Source organism: Glycine soja, chromosome 18 (genome assembly GCF_004193775.1).
Source record: "Glycine soja cultivar W05 chromosome 18, ASM419377v2, whole genome shotgun sequence".
Classification (NCBI taxonomy): Eukaryota; Viridiplantae; Streptophyta; class Magnoliopsida; order Fabales; family Fabaceae; genus Glycine; species Glycine soja.
This window is the reverse complement of record NC_041019.1, coordinates 6,743,556-6,762,684: the sequence shown is the minus strand read 5'-3', so window position 1 is coordinate 6,762,684 and position 19,129 is coordinate 6,743,556. Positions and strand designations below refer to the sequence as shown.

Below are 19,129 nucleotides of genomic sequence, written 5' to 3'. Positions count from 1 at the left end.
TATATATATATATATATATATATATATATATATATATATATATATATATAAATCAACATGAATAATAAAGCTTAATTATACAAATTATAAGTGAAAATTATCTTGATAATTATACTGAATGCTCATTACCCAAATACACTTAGTTCAGCTAATAATGCATCATAACTAATCACTTAATCTTATAATGAAGTTACTAAATAGGCACTTAGTTAAACTGATTGATTACCCAAAATGCACCATAGTCAATTAGCATTAAGCTCATTATCCAAATGCAATTAGTAAATTACCAATCTCATCAGAATTAACTTCTTTACCTTCACGAGAGGAAAAGCTTGAAGTTGCTTCATCAAAAATATTTGGTGGTGACAAGTTTAACTGGGTTGGCCCGTTTTTTATTAATTATTAATTAAATACACAAAACAAAATGCTTAATGAAGCATAGCGTCATTTAACCTTTTCATTTCAAAAATTGAAACAACCGACACGTCCAAAGCCTTATCTCGAAGCACCATCCCAGTCATTTTCTCTCTCACCCAGGTTAAATTCAATTATCTGGAATTGATTCGTTCATAATCTTTATCTTAACATTCTTAGTAATTGCAATGGCTTCTTTTAAATTTCCAATTTTCCGCATAGCTATGGTCAGTTTTGTGCCTTTGATCAAATTTGGAGTGGGTCAAATTTTTTCAACCCTGTATTATTTTTACTTTATATCTTATGAATATTATAATATTAATACTATATATATATTATAAATATTAATCAACATTGTTATTATTATTTTAAATACCTTGGTGATATTTTAGATATGCATTAAATTAATGTTATGGGCAGCAAAAACTAAAATTGAATTAATGAGGATAAGTGTTGATAATTTTAAGCACTGGATTTCTTATGCTTGGTTGGGACTACTGGATGATGATGGTAGAGCTTTAAATTTGCTACTTGCGGTAGCAACAACTATTTGGTACGAAAGAAATAAGCTAGGTTTCAATGGAAAAAAGTTGGAATGTAGACAGTTTTTGAGCAAAATATATAAGCTTATTCCCCTTTAAGAAGAAAGCTCAACAAGTAATGAGGATAATAATAAGGAGAAGGCTCTCACTCATGATGTTTACAAAGTTAACTTTAATGTTATAACTCGTTTTGTGAAGATCAATCTATCACCCAAGGAGGGCGAAGCGTATGCATTTCAATGGGCAATTGTTATGGCCAAAGGCCTTCTTCTTCAAAGGGTTATCTTTGAAACACATTGCCTTCAACTTCAACAACATTGGTAGAATAAAGAGCTTATGGGAAGGTCCCTATTCCATGGGATTGTTGAAGATTGCAGGAACTTTTGAGAAATTATACTAATATTTCACTTAGTTTCACTAAGAGAACAAGAAGTAATGTTGCTTGTTGTGTGGCTTCTTTAGCCTTTTTCTTTCTTGATAACTATTGGATTGAGAAGGTCCTACCCTAATGGACCAAATCATTGTTTGGGGATGTAACTTTTGCTTTTCCTTTACATTAATAAATTCAACACTTACACGTAAAAAAATATTAATGATAACAAAAATAAATTTTATAAAATCGTTATTTTCTTTCATTTATTCATTAGATTTTATTGATATTATAAAACTTAGGATAAAAATTATAATGGAATGAAGAAAATAATAGATATTTACACGAAGGATGTAATTTTATACTAAAACTAAATTGATATATTTTTACTAAAAAAATGTTGTTTTATTATTTGCTTACAATAATAAAAGTGTGTGTTGAAAAGAGTGTAATAAAAATATATTGCTAACTAACATTTTTTTTAACTTAAAAATTGGAGGAAAAAGGATGACGCTTGAATTCAAAACAACCTATCAAATGTGAGATTTGGTTTGGTCTACCCGACTAACTTTAGAATTTTCTGTCCAGCATTTCTAGTAAAACAAGGATATATATTTTTTAATTTTATTTGATTTCTATAATTATAAAACTTTCTTTTTAGTTCATATATTTAAAAGCATTCTATTGTAGTCCTTGCACATATCAATTTTAGTCCATTTTACTCTTTACATATATCTTTTTAATCTCCTTTAGTACCAATAATAAGGACTAAAAATGATATATATATAAATTAAAATGATTTTTTAATGCAAATGACTAAAAGATAAACTTTTGTAACTATACATATTAAATAAAGGTAAATGCTACTAATGACTTAAGGTATTGGTTAAAAAATTAAAAAGAATAAATATTTTTATTGAAATATGTAAAATTGTGCTATCTATTTTTTTTATGATTTTTATAATACATATTTTTTTTAATTCTCTAATCAATGTCTTAATAATACTGGTTAATAAGTCCCTTAAATAAATAAATAATTAAACCAGCTTTTTGAAGTAATAAAAAACTATCAATTGGTAAAAAAAAAAATACCATCAACACATTTTATTAATTTTTTGAAATCAAGAAACTTACTCCATTTCATTCGAGATAGGTGCTTCAGTACACACTAGAACAATACCAAAGGGTTTGAGCACTAACAAAACATATTGACGATCTCGCAAACAAATAAGCGGCGATTAGCTTATTTTTGAATAAAACTAACCACTAAATTTGAATAATTGAGAAGATGGAGTGAGATTATCATAGGCAAATGCAAATATACATTTTACTGAAGATATAAAATTGGTTTGACTATTGAGAATGAAGCTTAAAGGAGGAAAGAGATATCTACTATTACAGATTTTTTAATGTAGAGTATATTTATTAAAATTTATAAATTTTTATATGCTTCACTTATTATCTAATATCTCTCTTTTGTAATTTTGAAAATAGTATGAGAAATTGTTGCAGTTTGGCTTGCAAGTTGCGCCTCTTCCACTTCCATCCCAGTCTCTGTGTTCCATCCTTCAGATCTCTTTTCTTCTCAAATCCCACAATCAGATTGAATTGTTGAGAATTGGCGCTCAATTCTATCTGATTGACGATGGCTTCCCCCAACAACCACAACTCTCCACCCCCCATTCCCTTCGACATGCACTCCTTCTTCAACCCCCAACCGCCCTCTTCCTCTAACCCTAACCCTAACCCTAACCCTAACCCTTCCTCCTCCTTCCCTCCGCCCTTCTCCCCCGTGCCCTTCCACTTCCCCAACTTCGACCTCCCTCTCCAGCACCAGCACCAGCACCGCTCCATCTCCTTCCCCACCCAACCCATCCCTCCCCCTTCCAACCCCAACGCCGGAGCCCGCCTCATGGCTCTCCTCGGCAACCCCTCCCCCACCCCGCCGCAACCCCCTCCGCCCGAATTCGTCCCCGCCTCCTCCTCCTCCTCCCCCTCCTCCTCCGCCATCCTCGCCGCCGCCTCCGCCGCAGCCGCGGCACTCACGCGACTCCCCAGCAGTAAGGTCCCCAAGGGCAGGCGGTTGGTCGGGGAGCACGTGGCTTACGACGTTGACGTCAGGCTGCCCGGCGAGGTCCAGCCCCAGCTCGAGGTGGCTCCGATTACCAAATACGGGTCGGATCCTAACCCGGTTCTGGGAAGGCAGATTGCGGTGAACAAGTCGTATATATGCTATGGCTTGAAACAGGGGAACATTAGGGTGCTTAATATTCACACTGCTGTCAGGTCCTTGCTCAGAGGCCACACTCAGGTTTGCGTTGCTTTCTTAGTTTGTTTTTAGTGTATTAGGTGTTCTATCTTGTTGTTGTTGTCTCGGTGCTTTCTTGTTTTGCTACTAAGAATATATATATATATATATATATATATATATATATATATATATATATATATATATATATATCTGTGTGTGTGTGTGTGTGTGGGGGGGGGGGGGGGGGGGGCAATGCTTTAGGTAATAAGAGAAGTGAGCAAAAAAAAAAAAAGAAGAAAAAATGGGATAAACAATGTTTTTGGGGTGTCTGCGACCGCAATTGTGACTGCATCGGGTGCATTTGTTTGCAATTTCCACAATGTCAAGGAACACGAGGAAGACCACTTTTTTTCACCTCCAGATCGAGCTTTTTGGGGTGTCTGTGACCCCAATTGTTTCGGCATTAGACACATTTGTCTGCATTTTCCTGCAAGTCTGCATTTTCCCGCAAGATCAAGGAACATGAGGAAACCAGTACTGTGAGTGCAGTTTAAAACCTTGGAGATAACTTTAAGAAATGGTTAATTATCACTTGTTAATAAGATAAGATATGATAGCATCAAAGGCTTTTCCCACTGGGCGGTTGGTTTTACGTGGATTAAATGATTCCATTATGTTTTATTGTAAATCAAAACATTTTTGTTTCCATGTTCCTTGAGAGTGTTGTCTATCATGTACTTTGAGAAGGGCTAGATTTTAATATCCTGATATAAAAGATTATGATATTCTCTATGGGTTTAATTGCTAAGTTTCATACTATCTTTTTTAATATTTGAGTTTATTTATGTCTCCATAACTTTTAAGGAAGTGGGGCGATCTGAAATTTGAATAATAATCCTGATTCAAACATGCATATTGATGGGGATTTTATTACTTTCTTGAGGCTCAACTCAAGTTCATTGGACGAAAAAATAGCAGATAGCAACAATAGGCATGGGAACAACTCCATGTTGGATTTCCCCACTAGCATTGCTTTGGTTCATTGTGAAATTTACTTTGAAGTGCTGCTATAATTCTAGGTGAAAGGGAAGCATTTTCTTTTGTTCATTATAGTAGAGTTGTTATACATATTCAAAGGTTGTTTGCTGGCTTGTTGCCTTTCAACACATGAGTTGTTTCCCTATTTCAAACTTATACTGCTATGTATGTGTTTTTAGTGGCAAAAATATTTAAAGGATAACCCATTTATCCTTTGACTAATCTTTTTTTTCCTATGTCAGAGGGTCACAGACTTGGCGTTCTTTGCTGAAGATGTTCATCTCTTGGCTAGGTACTTTTTCTGGCCTCAAAATTTTAAATGGTGTAGTTTCTTTTGTCAATGAATTATGGGAACATGCTTTCTGTACAGTGTTGGCACAGATGGCCGTGTCTATGTGTGGAAGATCTCTGAAGGTCCAGATGATGAAGATAAGCCTCAAATTACTGCCAATATTGTTATTTCTCTTCAAATAGTGGGGGAGGAGAAAGTTGAACATCCCCAAATTTGTTGGCACTGCCACAAACAAGTAATTGCCTCATATTCTCCCATTTCATTGTTCTCATTTCCAAAAACCTGAAGCAATGGTTTACCTTTCTTCCTTGTATATGTGTGTGTATATATATATATATATATTATATTAATTCAACCTTTTCTTACAGGAGATTTTGACAGTTGGTATGGGAAAACATGTTTTAAGGATTGATACCACAAAAGTTGGAAATGGTGAAGCCTTTGTGGCAGATGATCCTCTGAGATGTCCTGTGGACAAGCTCATTGATGGGGTTCAGCTGGTAGGCACACATGATGGGGAGGTGACTGATTTGTCGATGTGCCAATGGATGACGAATCGATTGGTATCTGCGTCACAGGATGGCACGGTTTGTTTATTTTTGTTCTAACTAACTGCTACTTTTTGTTTTCTCCAGTTTAAATTCATTTCTTTGGTTTGATGACAATGCTTATTAAAGCATTTTTCTGATCAGGATAAATAATGCAGTGGTATGTATGTCTCGTTAATATCTATGGTTTTCTTTTAGCTTGCATTGGTATTTTTACTATAAAACCAAGCACACAAATATGTGGGTGCATTTCGGATAGGAATGAAGAGAGAGAACAATGATCAATTCTTGTATGAACACAATGCCTACAGAGTACAGACACAACCAGTCAAAAGCATAGATGTATTACAATACAATAATAATAAAGTCTGTAGCATTATGATTAATTGCTGATGATGGCAAGCCAAAAATTCTGCCATAAAACTATGGGGGATGGCATTGCAGATGCTGGTCAAAGCATGTCAGCTATAATAAAAATAAAAAATAATAATCATGAAAAGATATGATTAATTAATAAAAGAAAAAATGATGACATACATGAAAAACAATAAACTAGAAAACAAAAGGTATGAGAAAGAAACAAAGGGAAAGTGAAGAGGAAGAGTTAGAGAAGGAAATTTTTTTCCTTGTTTGGGACACCAGATGCTTGGAGACTCCCATGAACTCTCTCGCCAGAGATGGGGATGGGGAATGTGCAATGCAGGATTTATTCTTACATGAATGGAGGGAGTTATGATTGTGTGCAATAGAAGAGTTGATTCTCTTCAATAATTATTGTCAAGTGGAATGATGGAGACCGCTCATTTCCTTTTAAAAATACTTTTTAAAAGTACTGTTTTTCCGCCATAGTCACTGTTTCTGCCATGGCTGCCACACAAATAGTGGCTTTCATAAGCTGCCACAACATGCTTCTTACATAGTGTTTTGTACAAACTTTGTCACACCATAACACCATCGCTGCTATTTGATAACATTGGTCTGTAGTGAAACCTGCTGAAGCTGAAGTTATTTTAATATTGTCTTAATTTTTTTATTATTTGTGCCTATAGGCAGTGTGCTCATGCAAGTATTGCTCAAAAACAATATAGTAGCTGCAGTTACTGAAAAAGTAGTGAGGACAAGAATGAAGAACAAATATGAAACTGACAATACTTAGATAAAGCAGTTCCTTAAAGGTTTTTGGTGATGTTCTCTAATTAACATTAGAGCTTTACCCTGGTAACTCGTACAACAAAGGTCAGCATTTAAAGTTGGCGTTGAATACTGAGGTGAAGCTCCAATTTTGATAGGAGGATAGCACCAAATGCACTTAAAAAACAACATCTAAGTTTTGTCCTTATGACACTGGGGAAAAAGTGGTGGTATATAGTTATTTTAAGTTTATTTTATTTTACACAGACTTTAAACCTTGTCATTTTTATTTAAGTTGTGTAACAGATTGAGATCATTTGGAAACTTGTGAAAAAATGCTGAGAAAATTACCTCCTGTCCTCTTTATTAATTTATATATGGTATCAATTGAGTGTAACATCCTTGTGCATGTCTATGTTGTGCTTGGTTGTTATTTGTTTAATTTGTTATAGATGTCTCAACCATATTTGTCTCTAATCTCAAATGTGACAGATAAAAATCTGGGAAGATCGCAAGGCACATCCACTTGCAATTTTGAGACCACATGATGGGAATCCGGTTTTTTCTGCTACATTTTTTACTGCTCCTCATCAGCCGGATCATATTGTCCTTATCACCGCAGTAAGTGTATTCATCAACATTAGCAGATCATGTCTTCTATCTGAGTTTTTGTTGCCCAATATCGGGGTAGTACAATTTTTGTGATAATAATCAATAATCAATCAATTTTATTTATGTATAAAAGCTTAAAAAATTAACAGAGGTCTGTGTCCGTGGCTCATTGTTTCTATCAGACGTCTCTCCACTGAACTATCATGTGACTAGTCTAGTAATATTTGTTTTACTTGTTTATGAATTAAAATTGACACCTTGTGTAGGGACCACAAAATCGGGAAGTGAAGCTTTGGGTCTCAGCAAGTGAAGAAGGTTGGCTGCTCCCAAGTGACACTGAATCATGGAAATGCACTCAGACATTGGAGTTGAAGAGTTCAGCTCAACCTTCTAAGGATGCATTCTTTAATCAAGTTGCAGCATTGTCTCATGCAGGTCTGCTTTTACTTGCAAATGCCCAGAGGAATGCTATATATGCTGTGCATTTAGAGTATGGTCCTAATCCAGAATCAACACGCATGGATTATATAGCTGAGTTTACTGTGACAATGCCCATTCTGAGTTTTACTGGGACCAGTGATATATTGCCACATGGTGAACATATTGTTCAGGTTTATTGTGTTCAGACACAGGCTATTCAGCAGTATGCTTTGGATCTGGCTCAGTGCTTGCCTCCGCCTTACGAAAATATGGGACTAGAGAAGTCAGATTCCAGTGTTTCACGCGATCCTATTACTGTTGAAGGATTCCACTCTTTAGATTCTTCTGCAGGTAGAACAACTGAAATGTCTTTAGCCAGTTCTGCTTCAAAAACAATGTTACAAACAAGTAGTAACGATGGTGGACTTGTGGCAAGATATCCTTTGAGCTCTGGCCATGTTGAGGCACCTATTTCTAGAGAAATCAGCAATTCTAATACTGAAGCTAAACCTGTTACATTACCTCCTTCTTGTAGTGATGCTGATATTGTTTGTATTCCATCTCCACCTCTTCCTTTGAGCCCAAGGTTATCTTTGAAACTCTCCGATATCAGGAGTCCACAATCCAACTTGAGTGATCATGTTGGGGACCATCCTGTTAATGATTATTCAATAGACAGACAAATGGATACCATTCATAGGAACTTGTCTGACCCATCGAATAACAATTCAAATAATGATGAGAAGAAAATGAAGCAGGATGACATTTCTAGTGTACTTAATCCTTCTGTCATGTTTAAGCAACCAACTCATCTAATTACACCATCTGAGATCACAAAAGCTGGTTCCTCCTCTGAGACTAATATAATTGATAGGAAGAATGAGGGAGAAGCAAAGATCCAGGATGTGGTTGATGTGGGTAATGCTGAAGTGGAAGTGAAAGTGGTGGGTGAGACAAGATCTAATCAAAGTGATGAATTTGGTCGGCAGGGGTCTCAACAACATCCATATGCTGATGGTAAAGAAAAATTATTTTGCTCTCAGGCTTCAGATCTTGGTATTGAGATGGCCCGAGATTGCTGTGGGATGTCTGGGGACGCATACCTTACAGAGGAACCTGGGCAACTTGATTCAACAGTAGGAGACTCACTGGCTCAACCACCTGATGCCAGTGAGGATGGACTTCAAGACTTAGCAAAAGATGCCCATGAAAAGGTTTCTGACTCATCTACATCTGTGGCAGTGCCTCCATCTCCTGTGCCTAATGCAAAAGGGAAAAGACAGAAAGGTAAAATTTCTCAACCATCAGGCCCATCTTCCTCATCTCCAAGTGCGTGCAATTCAACTGATTCATCCCATGAACCAATTGGAAATTCTAGCCTCCCATCTGCTGAAAATGCTTTCCCTCAATTTCTGGCAATGCAAGAATCGCTCAATCAGGTGATTTCTCAAGAGTTTTTGGTTGGTCAAGATGATGCATAGCTAATCATGCATTATATTTTAATTTATTAGCAATTTAGCATGTGTATAAAGGGACTTTTGTTGAAAACGTTATTTTTATAAGTAATAGTCCAGAACTTTTCTTCTCAGAAAATGCTGAAAACAGTTTTTCCCTGTCCTTCTGTGGCTAGATTTTTTAGCTTCTCTATAAGTACATGTCCAGTTTCGATTAGAAAATCCCCATCCAAATGAGTTATTCATTTCCTTATTTTAAGACCCAAGGGATGTTTATATTGTTTATGTTTACTGATGTTTATTGAAGTAACATTGCAAAAATTGTATTGTCATATTTTGGCAGTTTGACTCATTAATAATTCATGATGTTATTCGGCAGTTATTGACAATGCAAAAAGAGATGCAGAAGCAGATGACAATGATGGTTGCTGTTCCAGTGACTAAAGAAGGTAGAAGGCTTGAGGCTGCCCTAGGGAGAAACCTGGAAAAAGCTGTCAAGTCCAACAGTGATGCTTTGTGGGCTCGAATTCAGGAGGAGAATACAAAAAGTGAAAAATTGTTACGAGACCGTATCCAGCAAGTTACAGGTTTGATTAGTAACTTTATGAATAAGGATCTACCAGTGATACTGGAGAAAACAGTAAAGAAGGAAATGGCTTCAGTTGGGCAAGCAGTAGTACGTGCTATGTCTCCTGCTGTGGAGAAAATAATATCTTCTTCTATTGTGGAGTCTTTCCAGGTTTATACACTTTTTTTTTATCTAATAGAAACTAGAATGAACTTAATAAATTGTCTTGCTGGGATCTAATTGGTACTTTTTGCCATAGAGAGGAGTGGGTGATAAGGCAGTGAACCAACTTGATAAATCAGTTAATTCAAAACTTGAAGCTACTGTAGCTAGGCAAATCCAAGCACAATTTCAGACAACTGGCAAGCAGGTGCTTCAGGTATGTCACTTATCTTGCTTTCACTCTTGAGTGTATTGTATCTTCATATTATGTCATTCTGGGAGTTAGTGGTATTTGTAATTTCATCTGAGGAAACATTTGTTCATTACTGTGAATTAATTTCTCCTGTAGGAGACACTCAAATCCAGTTTTGAAACATCATTGGTTCCTGCATTTGAGATGTCATGTAAAGCCATGTTTGAGCAAGTGGATGCTACATTTCAGAAAGGCATGGTTGAACATTCAACTGCTGTTCAGCAACGCCTTGAATCTGCACCCACTTCGTTGGCAATGACATTAAGGGTGAGTAACTGAGACTATTTGTTTCTTTGGGGTATTTTTTAGCAACCTTCACTTTTTCATTTGGACAAAAATGCCTTACTCTGACATTTTATACTAGAGAGAGATGGATAATTAAATGAGTTGTGTGAAAAGATGATCTGACTGATGGTATGCATAGAAAAAAGAGCATAATGAATTAATTTGGGCCTCTCAAAAGATTTTACCTTAAGTTTTTGCAACAAAGCAAGGCATCTTTTTGGGCTGGGGGCAGGGGTGGATGGGTAGAGCTGACCCTTTTTACCTGATTTTTTTTTATTGAACCTGTAAATTGCTAAAAGTCTCAGTTTACTTTCATGGGGATCTCCATCCACTCTTATTTTAAGTGTCCTGTGCACCAATTTCTCTCTAAACCTCTGATATGGCAATCTAGTGATTATATATAACACGGGAATATATCCTCCTCCCTAATACAGGTGGATCTGGATCCACTTGTAAGGTAACTGCTTGCCAATTTTAAGAGATCAAGCTTTTATGATGGTATTTTGTTTGTTATTGATGTCTTGAATGAGAAGGTATTAGTTGGTATAGTTCTAGTTCAGTTTTGTAGGCCCCTTTTTATTTCAATTGCTTTTAGGTAGGTCTTTTGTTTTATCTGAAAGGCAGCTACTTCCTACAAGAACAATTTGCATCTGTGTGCATGACTGCCACTTGCTGAGTGGGCTAGGCTCATCACACCACCAACATACTAAGGGAATCTTGCAGATTCTTATTTGCTTTTATGTCGTGTAGATAATGTTATAATTATTATATATATAGGTATATATTTATAGGGTTTTGCTAATGTACACACCATTGTTTTTTAATGTGTGTCAACAAACTATAATTAGAGAATATCTTAAAATGCACAATGGTGTAGCTTACTAATGCATTCATACTAAAAAAATATGGGTGTGTATGTTAGCAAATGCTTGTAGGGTTTGCTAATGTACACACCTTTGCTTTGTAGTATGAGTGCGTTAGCAAGCTACACTATTGGTGTATTTTAAGATATTTTCTAGTTATAGTTTGCTAACACACTCATACTAAAAAACAAAGGTGTGTATATTAGCAAATCCCCCCCCCCTCCCCCCCCCCTCCCACACACACACACATAAAATCTTATTTGCATAGTTCACACTGCTAAATAGAAATGATGGGTTATCAAGAAAAAGCGTTTGGACATGGTAGTGTTGCTCTTATTTAGCTTGTCACCCTCTTTGTATCTCAGTGGCAGTGTTCCTCTTGATGCATTTTGCAGGATTCCATTAATTCAGCATCATCAATTACTCAAACCTTGAGTAGAGAAGTGCTTGAGGGCCACAGAAAGCTAGTGACACTCGCAGCTACAAGAACAAACTCAGGCACATTAAATACTCTGCCTGTCCAGCTGAACAATGGTCCTTTACTTCATGAAAAGGTGGGTAACTAAGCTAACCACTTGTGGGCCTTAGTTGTAGATAGGGGTTAATAGAAAGCTTTAATTTCGAGCATACATGGTAATAATTGCTCTTGCAATTTTGCATTGCGTATCAGGTCGAGGTGCCTCTGGATCCCACACAAGAGCTGGCAAGGTTGATTTCTGAACGGAAATATGAGGAGGCTTTCATTGGAGCTCTACATAGAAGTGATGTATCCATTGTATCTTGGTTATGTACTCAGGTATGCCAGAGATGTTTTATCTTTCAGTTAACCAATCTGTAGGCAGCTTGGGTAAAGTCTCCAGTTGGGATGGTCTTCTTTAATTGTTAACTCCAATTGGTTAAGGAGAGACAATTTGTGTATAATAAGGTTTCAGCTATTTGCAATCCAAAGCTTCTGATTCAACTTGAGTTGAAGGAGCATTAACTTAATTTATAACATTATGTTGCTTTTTATAAGCATTAATTGAAATTCTTACTGGTGTGTGTTTAGATTTTTCTCATCTTATTCAAATAATTATTGACCACCAAGTATTAACGGAATCACTCCATTTCTGCTAAGCAGGTTAATTTACACGGACTTTTGTCAATGGTTCCTCTTCCTTTAAGCCAAGGTGTACTGCTTTCACTTCTTCAGCAATTGGCTTGTGATATTAACAATGATACACCGCGAAAGATTGTGTGGTTGACAGATGTGGCTGCTGCCATAAACCCGTCAGACCCAACGATTGCGATGCACACGCGATCCATCTTTGAGCAAGTCTATCAGATACTGAATCATCAACGTAGCTTGCCTACAATGACTGGAGTTGATCTCTCAAGTATCCGTCTTTTATTGCATGTCGTCAACTCCATGCTTATGACATGTAAATGATTTTTTCCCCCTCATTTCCAGAAATGTGCAAATCCTTTGCCTTGTGAACTTATAATATGATATTGGAATTTTGTACAAAGCTCTGTGAGTTTCGTTGTAATGGTCGAAATTGAGTAGTCAGTGTTGACAGGTAGTTCATCTTTGAAAATATTCTGCAGCAACAAAATTGGTTTTTTTACTCAATTTAAACGCTCCATTCTATACGGAAGCAATAATTTCAAAATGGGATAATTAGTTTATAACAGACCATCAAATATCTGGATTATAATGGATGTATTAAAAATAATTCATTCACATTTCATTAAAAATTATAATTTATCAAAAAAATCAATCTGGTTACGATCTAATTAATAAAATTTATCCAATTTATCCATTAATGTTTTTTTATGGAAGGACATGTCTACAAAATTATTTTAACACACTATCTTATTATTCTTATTATATGATTAATTTAAAATACTTGCAACAATTTTTTTTACAACTTTAAAATACTTGCAACTTTTTTTTACAAAATTATTTTTTTGGTTAAATTGTAATTTTGGTTCTCTTATAATTTTAAATTTGTGATTTTGATCCTTTTATTCTTAGGTTAAGACATTTAGTATTCTTTTTTTTTTTCTCCAAGACAAGTAACCATTGTAAAGTGAAATGTTGATTTTAATGTAACGTATTAATAATATTGATATTAACGTGACATTTGTACAAGTTGTTGACATGATATTTATGTCATAAGTTAATTGAAATGAATTTTTTTAATAATAGTAAAATTTAACCTTTTAATCAAGTATAAGGTAATAAATTATTAAGATATTTATTTTTAGTTAATTTTATAAATAATATTTTGTATGTATGATTAGTCAAGAATTATGGATTTTTTTTCAAATTATAAAACTTTATAACTTAAAATATATTCAATAAATAAATTTTTTAAATTTTATTTTGTATTATTTTAAATATTTTTAATTTGAATAGTTTACATATTTTTTATTTAATTTTAATAAATTCATTATTAAATTTCATAAATTAATATATAAATTATTATGTAAATTGATTTTAATACACATTATTTTTACTCTAATTACATAAATTAATATAATTGCACCAAAAAATATGTAAATTATATAATTTTATTTTAATATGTAAGTTATTTTTATTCTAGTTATATAAATTAATAAAAATTAAATATTTAATTTTTTAGGGAACTTACATGTTAATTTTTTTAAATTATAAAAAATTATATAAAAATAAATTTTTTAATACCATTTATAGAAATCAAGAAAATTATATAAATTGATATGTAAATATGCTTATGGAATTTATAGAATTATGTAAATTTATTTTCATATATAAATAACACAAATTCTTATTTTAATTATAATAAATATTAAATTTGTAATTTGTAATTTTTAGATTATTTAAATGTTATTTTGAATTTACATAATATTTATAAATTACATAAAATAATTTTTAAATAATCTATATATTAGTTTATGTAATTTTTTAAAATTATAAGAAATTAAAAAAAATTATATATAATAATTTGTTAATTTATATTAAAATAAAGTTTTACAATAAAATAAATACATGTAAAATTAAATATTAAGCATTTTATTTTAATTTAGAAATTGAAAATAAAATTTACTCATGATACATGTAAAATAGTATTTATAAAATTAATTAAACAAAATGAATATCTTTTTGGTTTATTACTTTGCCTTTAAACAAAAGGTTATGAGTTTAATTTCTACTAAGACCTTTATTTTTTACTTTATTTAATTTGATGTCACATAAATACCACATCAATATCAATACGTCGTCAAAATCAAAATTTAATTTTGGATGATCAATTAATGGTTAACATGATCAAAGATTGCTTATTCTGAAAAATAGGATAATTAAATGTTTTGATTTAAAAATAAGAAAACCAAAATTACAGTTTAACTTATTTGTTTAAATTATCTTTTAAGATAATTATTTTATAAAAAAACATTTTTTAAAATTTATAGCGTTTTAAATAGGATATAAAATTAATATTTAAATAATTATTGAAATATTTTAATTAGTTTTAAAAAGTCATGAAAAAAGAATATGTTGTACTGATTTTCGTCCATGAAATGTTAATTGATAGTTTATTAAATTTAAAAATAGGATAAAATGAATTGTTGTTTATTTATTTATTTAATTATATAATTCATTTTAGTCGATTTAAGAATTTTTTTAATATAATTGAATAGATTAAACTTGGATTTTAAATGGATTGAATTAGATGGATCATATGATTAAATAAATTTTTTTATTTTTTTTGCTACACGTATCATTTTAGGATTGGGATTAAGATACGGAAACTCTATTTTGTTAAACCATTAGGTCATCTAGGGCGGTGTGTTTAACCATGTTATTTAATTGGAAAAATTAAATAAGTCTTGTAGATTAAGTGGTCGCTTCGGTTAGTCTCTATTAAGTTTAGCTCAACAAATAAAACGATCTTGTTTTGTTACCAATTTTTGTGAAATATACTGTTTTGCTATCAATATGATAGTAAAACACGTAGATAAAGCATGGATGATAAAATATTAAAAAATACAAAACTTGGGTTATAAAATTATAAAAAAATACTTGGACAGGTAAATTTTGCAAAATAATAATAGTTGGATAATAAAATATGCAATTAAACCTTTAATTTTATAATTCTAAGTTTTTTTAAGTTTATAATTTTATGATATAATTTGTTGTATAGATTATTGATCATTGACTATGCTATTGAGGTTTAAGAGGAGTTAATGCTATGTTGTACTTTATTTATGTATTTATTTTTGTTGCTTTTATGTTGTACTTTATGGTACATGATAATATATTTCTACATTATTAATAAAAGAAATGTTTTTGTTTTGTGTCTATAAATTTTTGATAGTTTATCCTTTATTAATTTTTAAACTTCTGTTACTCTCATGTTGTTAGTTACTTTTCTTTAACTTCTAAATCTTTTTTTATTTAAAGAATAAATCATACATATTTCTCCTGAAGTTTTAAAAAAAAATTACACATATTTCTCCTCATTTTAAAAAACATACACATGTCTTTCTTGAAGTTTAAGAAAATTACACGTGTCGTCTTTTCTTTTAAACAACATACACATGTCTCTTCTTAGGTTTAAGAAAATTACACACATCTTCCTTTTGTTTTTAAAACCTACAAAAAAATTTCTAAATATTTTCTAAGCATTTGATAGTAATAAATCATGTGCATTGACAATTTTGATTTTAAAAGGCTAAAAAAGTGATATGAAAAAGTTGAAAAACCTAATACTTTCTTTAATAACATACATTTAGGTTCAAATTTACTCGAACCTAGTTTCGAGTAAAAAGTAACAAATTTAAATTTTGCGAGAAAGAAAAATAGATAAATTTATTTGTAGTGACGAATTCCAAACACTTTCATACTTATGAGAACGAAAAATATGTTTTAACCTTTTTAAATCAAAATTGTCAACGCATGACTTGTACATGTCAAATGTTTAAATGATATTTAAGAGATTTGTATATGTTTTAAGAACAGAAGGGAAACATGTAAAATTTTCTCAAACAATCAGGGGACACATGTGTAGGTTTTGCAAAAGAATAAAAAATATATATAATTTTCTTAAATTTCAAAGGAAGCCCGTGTAATTTACTCTTATTTAAAATATGTCTCTCTCCCCTGGTATGACATAATGATAATATTGTGTTGTGGGGATTCTATTGTTACTCAAATGGTCCACTAATACACAAGTGAGTAGTAGCTAAAAAGTATTTTAAAAAATTAATTTAATGAAAAATTTCATGTGCTATAACAATGTTGTCGTTGTGACGGTTAGAAATGAAATTGCATTGTGAAGGATTTACCAATTTCTCCATCATCATTCGGATAAAAAGTAATAAATTTAAATTTTGTGAGTATAAAAAATAGATAAATTTATTTGCTATGTCAAATGCCAAATATTTTCATATTTATGAGAATAAAAATATATTTTAACTTTTTTTAATCAAAATTATCAATATACATGGCTTGTCACTCTCAAATATTTAGACAATGTTTGGAGGATTTGTGTAAGTTTTAAAAACAGAAAAAAAAACATGTATAATTTTTTAAAACTTGAGATATGTGTAGGTTTTAGAAAAAGAGAAAAAATATATGTAATTTTCTTAGAATGGAAGCAAAACATATATAATTTACTCTTATTTATAATGTGTCTCTCTCCCCGGTATGATATGATGGTAATATTGTGTTGGTCGGATTCTATTGTTACCCAAATGGTGCACTAATACACAAGTGAATAGTAACTAAAAAGTATTTTAAAAAATTAATTCAATGAAAAACTTCATGTACTATAACAATGTTGTCACTCTGACAGTTAGGAATGAAACTATATTACAAAAGACTTACCAGTCTCTCCATCATCATCCTCAAACTAACGTCAGAGTTTTCGTGATCAACTTATAAGAAATGTTACACGAACTTACGGGTTTAAAATCCTTAAACTTGGTAACATTGTCAACCTTGGGAATGAGTGTGATGAGGGTTTGATTGATGTGTCGAATTGTGGAAATGTCAATTATATCTAGCCCCTGTGGCCCTCATCTTTGTATGATTTGTCCCAAATCGCAAACCATAAATATCCCCCTTCATTGGTTTCACTGGTGGCTTTGGTTACCCACGGGGGAAACCCATACAGTTATTATACAAAATAAAGGGGAGTTTCCTACTACCAAAATATGCATCCATCACTTCCCCACAGTAACATATAATTGGCATACAAGCGCGTTTGAATCTGCTCCATACAAAGGTTCCATGTTGGTTTATGAAACTAGGGTTAAAATTGACAATTGAATTTATTATACAATTTTCATTTAATATTATAATTAATAAGATCTAACGTCACCCATGTATAATCTTTACTGTTGATTTTATTTAAATTAAACCCAATGGATAAATATTTGTGATTCACGAGTGAATCATTTGTTATATGGATTCACGGTAGAATTAGTCATCGTGTTGTGGCTAAGTAACTAAAATGATTAATTATCCGCTAAATTACATAAGGTGTGTTTGGATACAAATTAGGTTTAACGTTTCATCTCAAGGAGACAAATATTGGTACATTTGAATGCGTGTTTGTCTGTTTGACACTTTTTAACTGCAATCCAAACACAAACGGCTGTGATTCGTGAGTCACATTGTAAGTGCATTTTCCTAACGTGAAAATGTTGGCATCTATACTGTTTTTGCATAGTCACTTTCACGGTTGAAATCTCTTTTTAACTTATTAGCTCATTATTCGTTATTATTATTCCCATCTTATTTATTGTCTTTCGTGAAATTGCCGAAAAAAAGAAAAATCAAACAAATAGCCACACCAAAAAAAAAAACAAAATCATTTACATTCTCACAAAAAGAGAAGCAAAATTTGCTTCTTCATCCTCTCTCTCTCTCTCTCTCTTTGTTTGCTCTATCCATCTAAGTTAGTAATTTCCGATTCTCATCACTCTTTTTGACATCGTTTTCACCGATTCGGCGATTCCTCTTTCTTGTTAACAAATCCACATTTTTCTTTGTTAATTCCTCTACCAGCATTGGTCCGTTTCCCACCTTCGCGTCGTGTAAAACGCCGACGAGTGGTTCCGACTAAGCGAATTAGAAAACCGGCGGTGTCTTCCGCCGTGCGCCGCCGCCAGCGTCCTATCGTACATCGCCCTCGCCGACGGATCCGACAGCGTCTCGTACGCGTTTCGGAGCTGAATGAAGTCTCCGTCGCCGTCAGTCTCCGGTGACCTCTGCACCGCCGCATCGGGATGGTAGAGCTTCGCGAGGCTCCGGTACGCCGACTTGATCTCCGTCGGCGATGCGTCTCGCTCGACTCGCAGCACCTCGTAAAGGCTCGCCGCCGACCGCTGCGTATCCACCGCCTCAGCCGCGACGGCGCGGACCGAGGACCGCCGTGGAAAGCTGGCGGAGCGGTCGACGGAGGAAGAGAAACTCAGCGGAATTCCTCCGGCGGCGAGGTTCAGCGCTGGCGCCATCGGAAACTGAATCGAACGTTGCGGTGAGGTTTTCTTTTTCCGGCGAGGGGCGAAATTGGAATGAGATATGTTAGAACCGTGTTTGGGTGCTGAGGAAAGTGGTGTGAGGGGGTTTATATAGAGGTCAAAGAAAGAGAGAGATTTAGCGGTACAAGCGTCATTTCACACGCCACAAGGTATGGGTGCGTAACTGTATGGGGTCTGTTAAAGTAAGAAAGTGTGAAAAAAAATGACAAATGCTGACGTGGCTGATGCGGTGCGTTTTAAAATGGCTTCTAGAAGCCCAAATTTGTGGATGTTACAACAATACGCGTCCACATATACTTTGTTGTAAGTTTTTTAATATTTTTATGATAAAATATCATCAATTGTTTATTGTTCAATCTTAATGTATCTAGATCAATGAGTGGAGAGTAAAAAAAATATTAATGTAATAAGTAA

General features: G+C 33.3%; 2 protein-coding genes across 2 annotated transcripts; one reads left to right on the top strand and one right to left on the bottom strand.

Annotated features, from left to right (window-relative positions):
* The first annotated feature begins 2,784 nt into the window (after positions 1-2,784).
* On the top strand, positions 2,785-12,815 carry LOC114394405 (enhancer of mRNA-decapping protein 4-like). Its single transcript, XM_028355975.1, has 12 exons — positions 2,785-3,637; positions 4,858-4,907; positions 4,986-5,142; positions 5,276-5,494; positions 7,079-7,207; positions 7,465-9,057; positions 9,452-9,811; positions 9,900-10,019; positions 10,152-10,322; positions 11,599-11,757; positions 11,874-11,999; positions 12,324-12,815. Exons 1-12 carry the CDS (start codon positions 2,972-2,974, stop codon positions 12,630-12,632), a joined length of 4,059 nt encoding a protein of 1,352 aa, XP_028211776.1. The 5' UTR covers positions 2,785-2,971; the 3' UTR covers positions 12,633-12,815.
* Positions 12,816-18,016: 5,201 nt separating this feature from the next.
* LOC114395448 (chaperone protein dnaJ 11, chloroplastic-like) lies at positions 18,017-18,858 on the bottom strand. Its single transcript, XM_028357237.1, has one exon. It carries the CDS (start codon positions 18,686-18,688, stop codon positions 18,233-18,235), a length of 456 nt encoding a protein of 151 aa, XP_028213038.1. The 5' UTR covers positions 18,689-18,858; the 3' UTR covers positions 18,017-18,232.
* Positions 18,859-19,129: the final 271 nt, after the last annotated feature.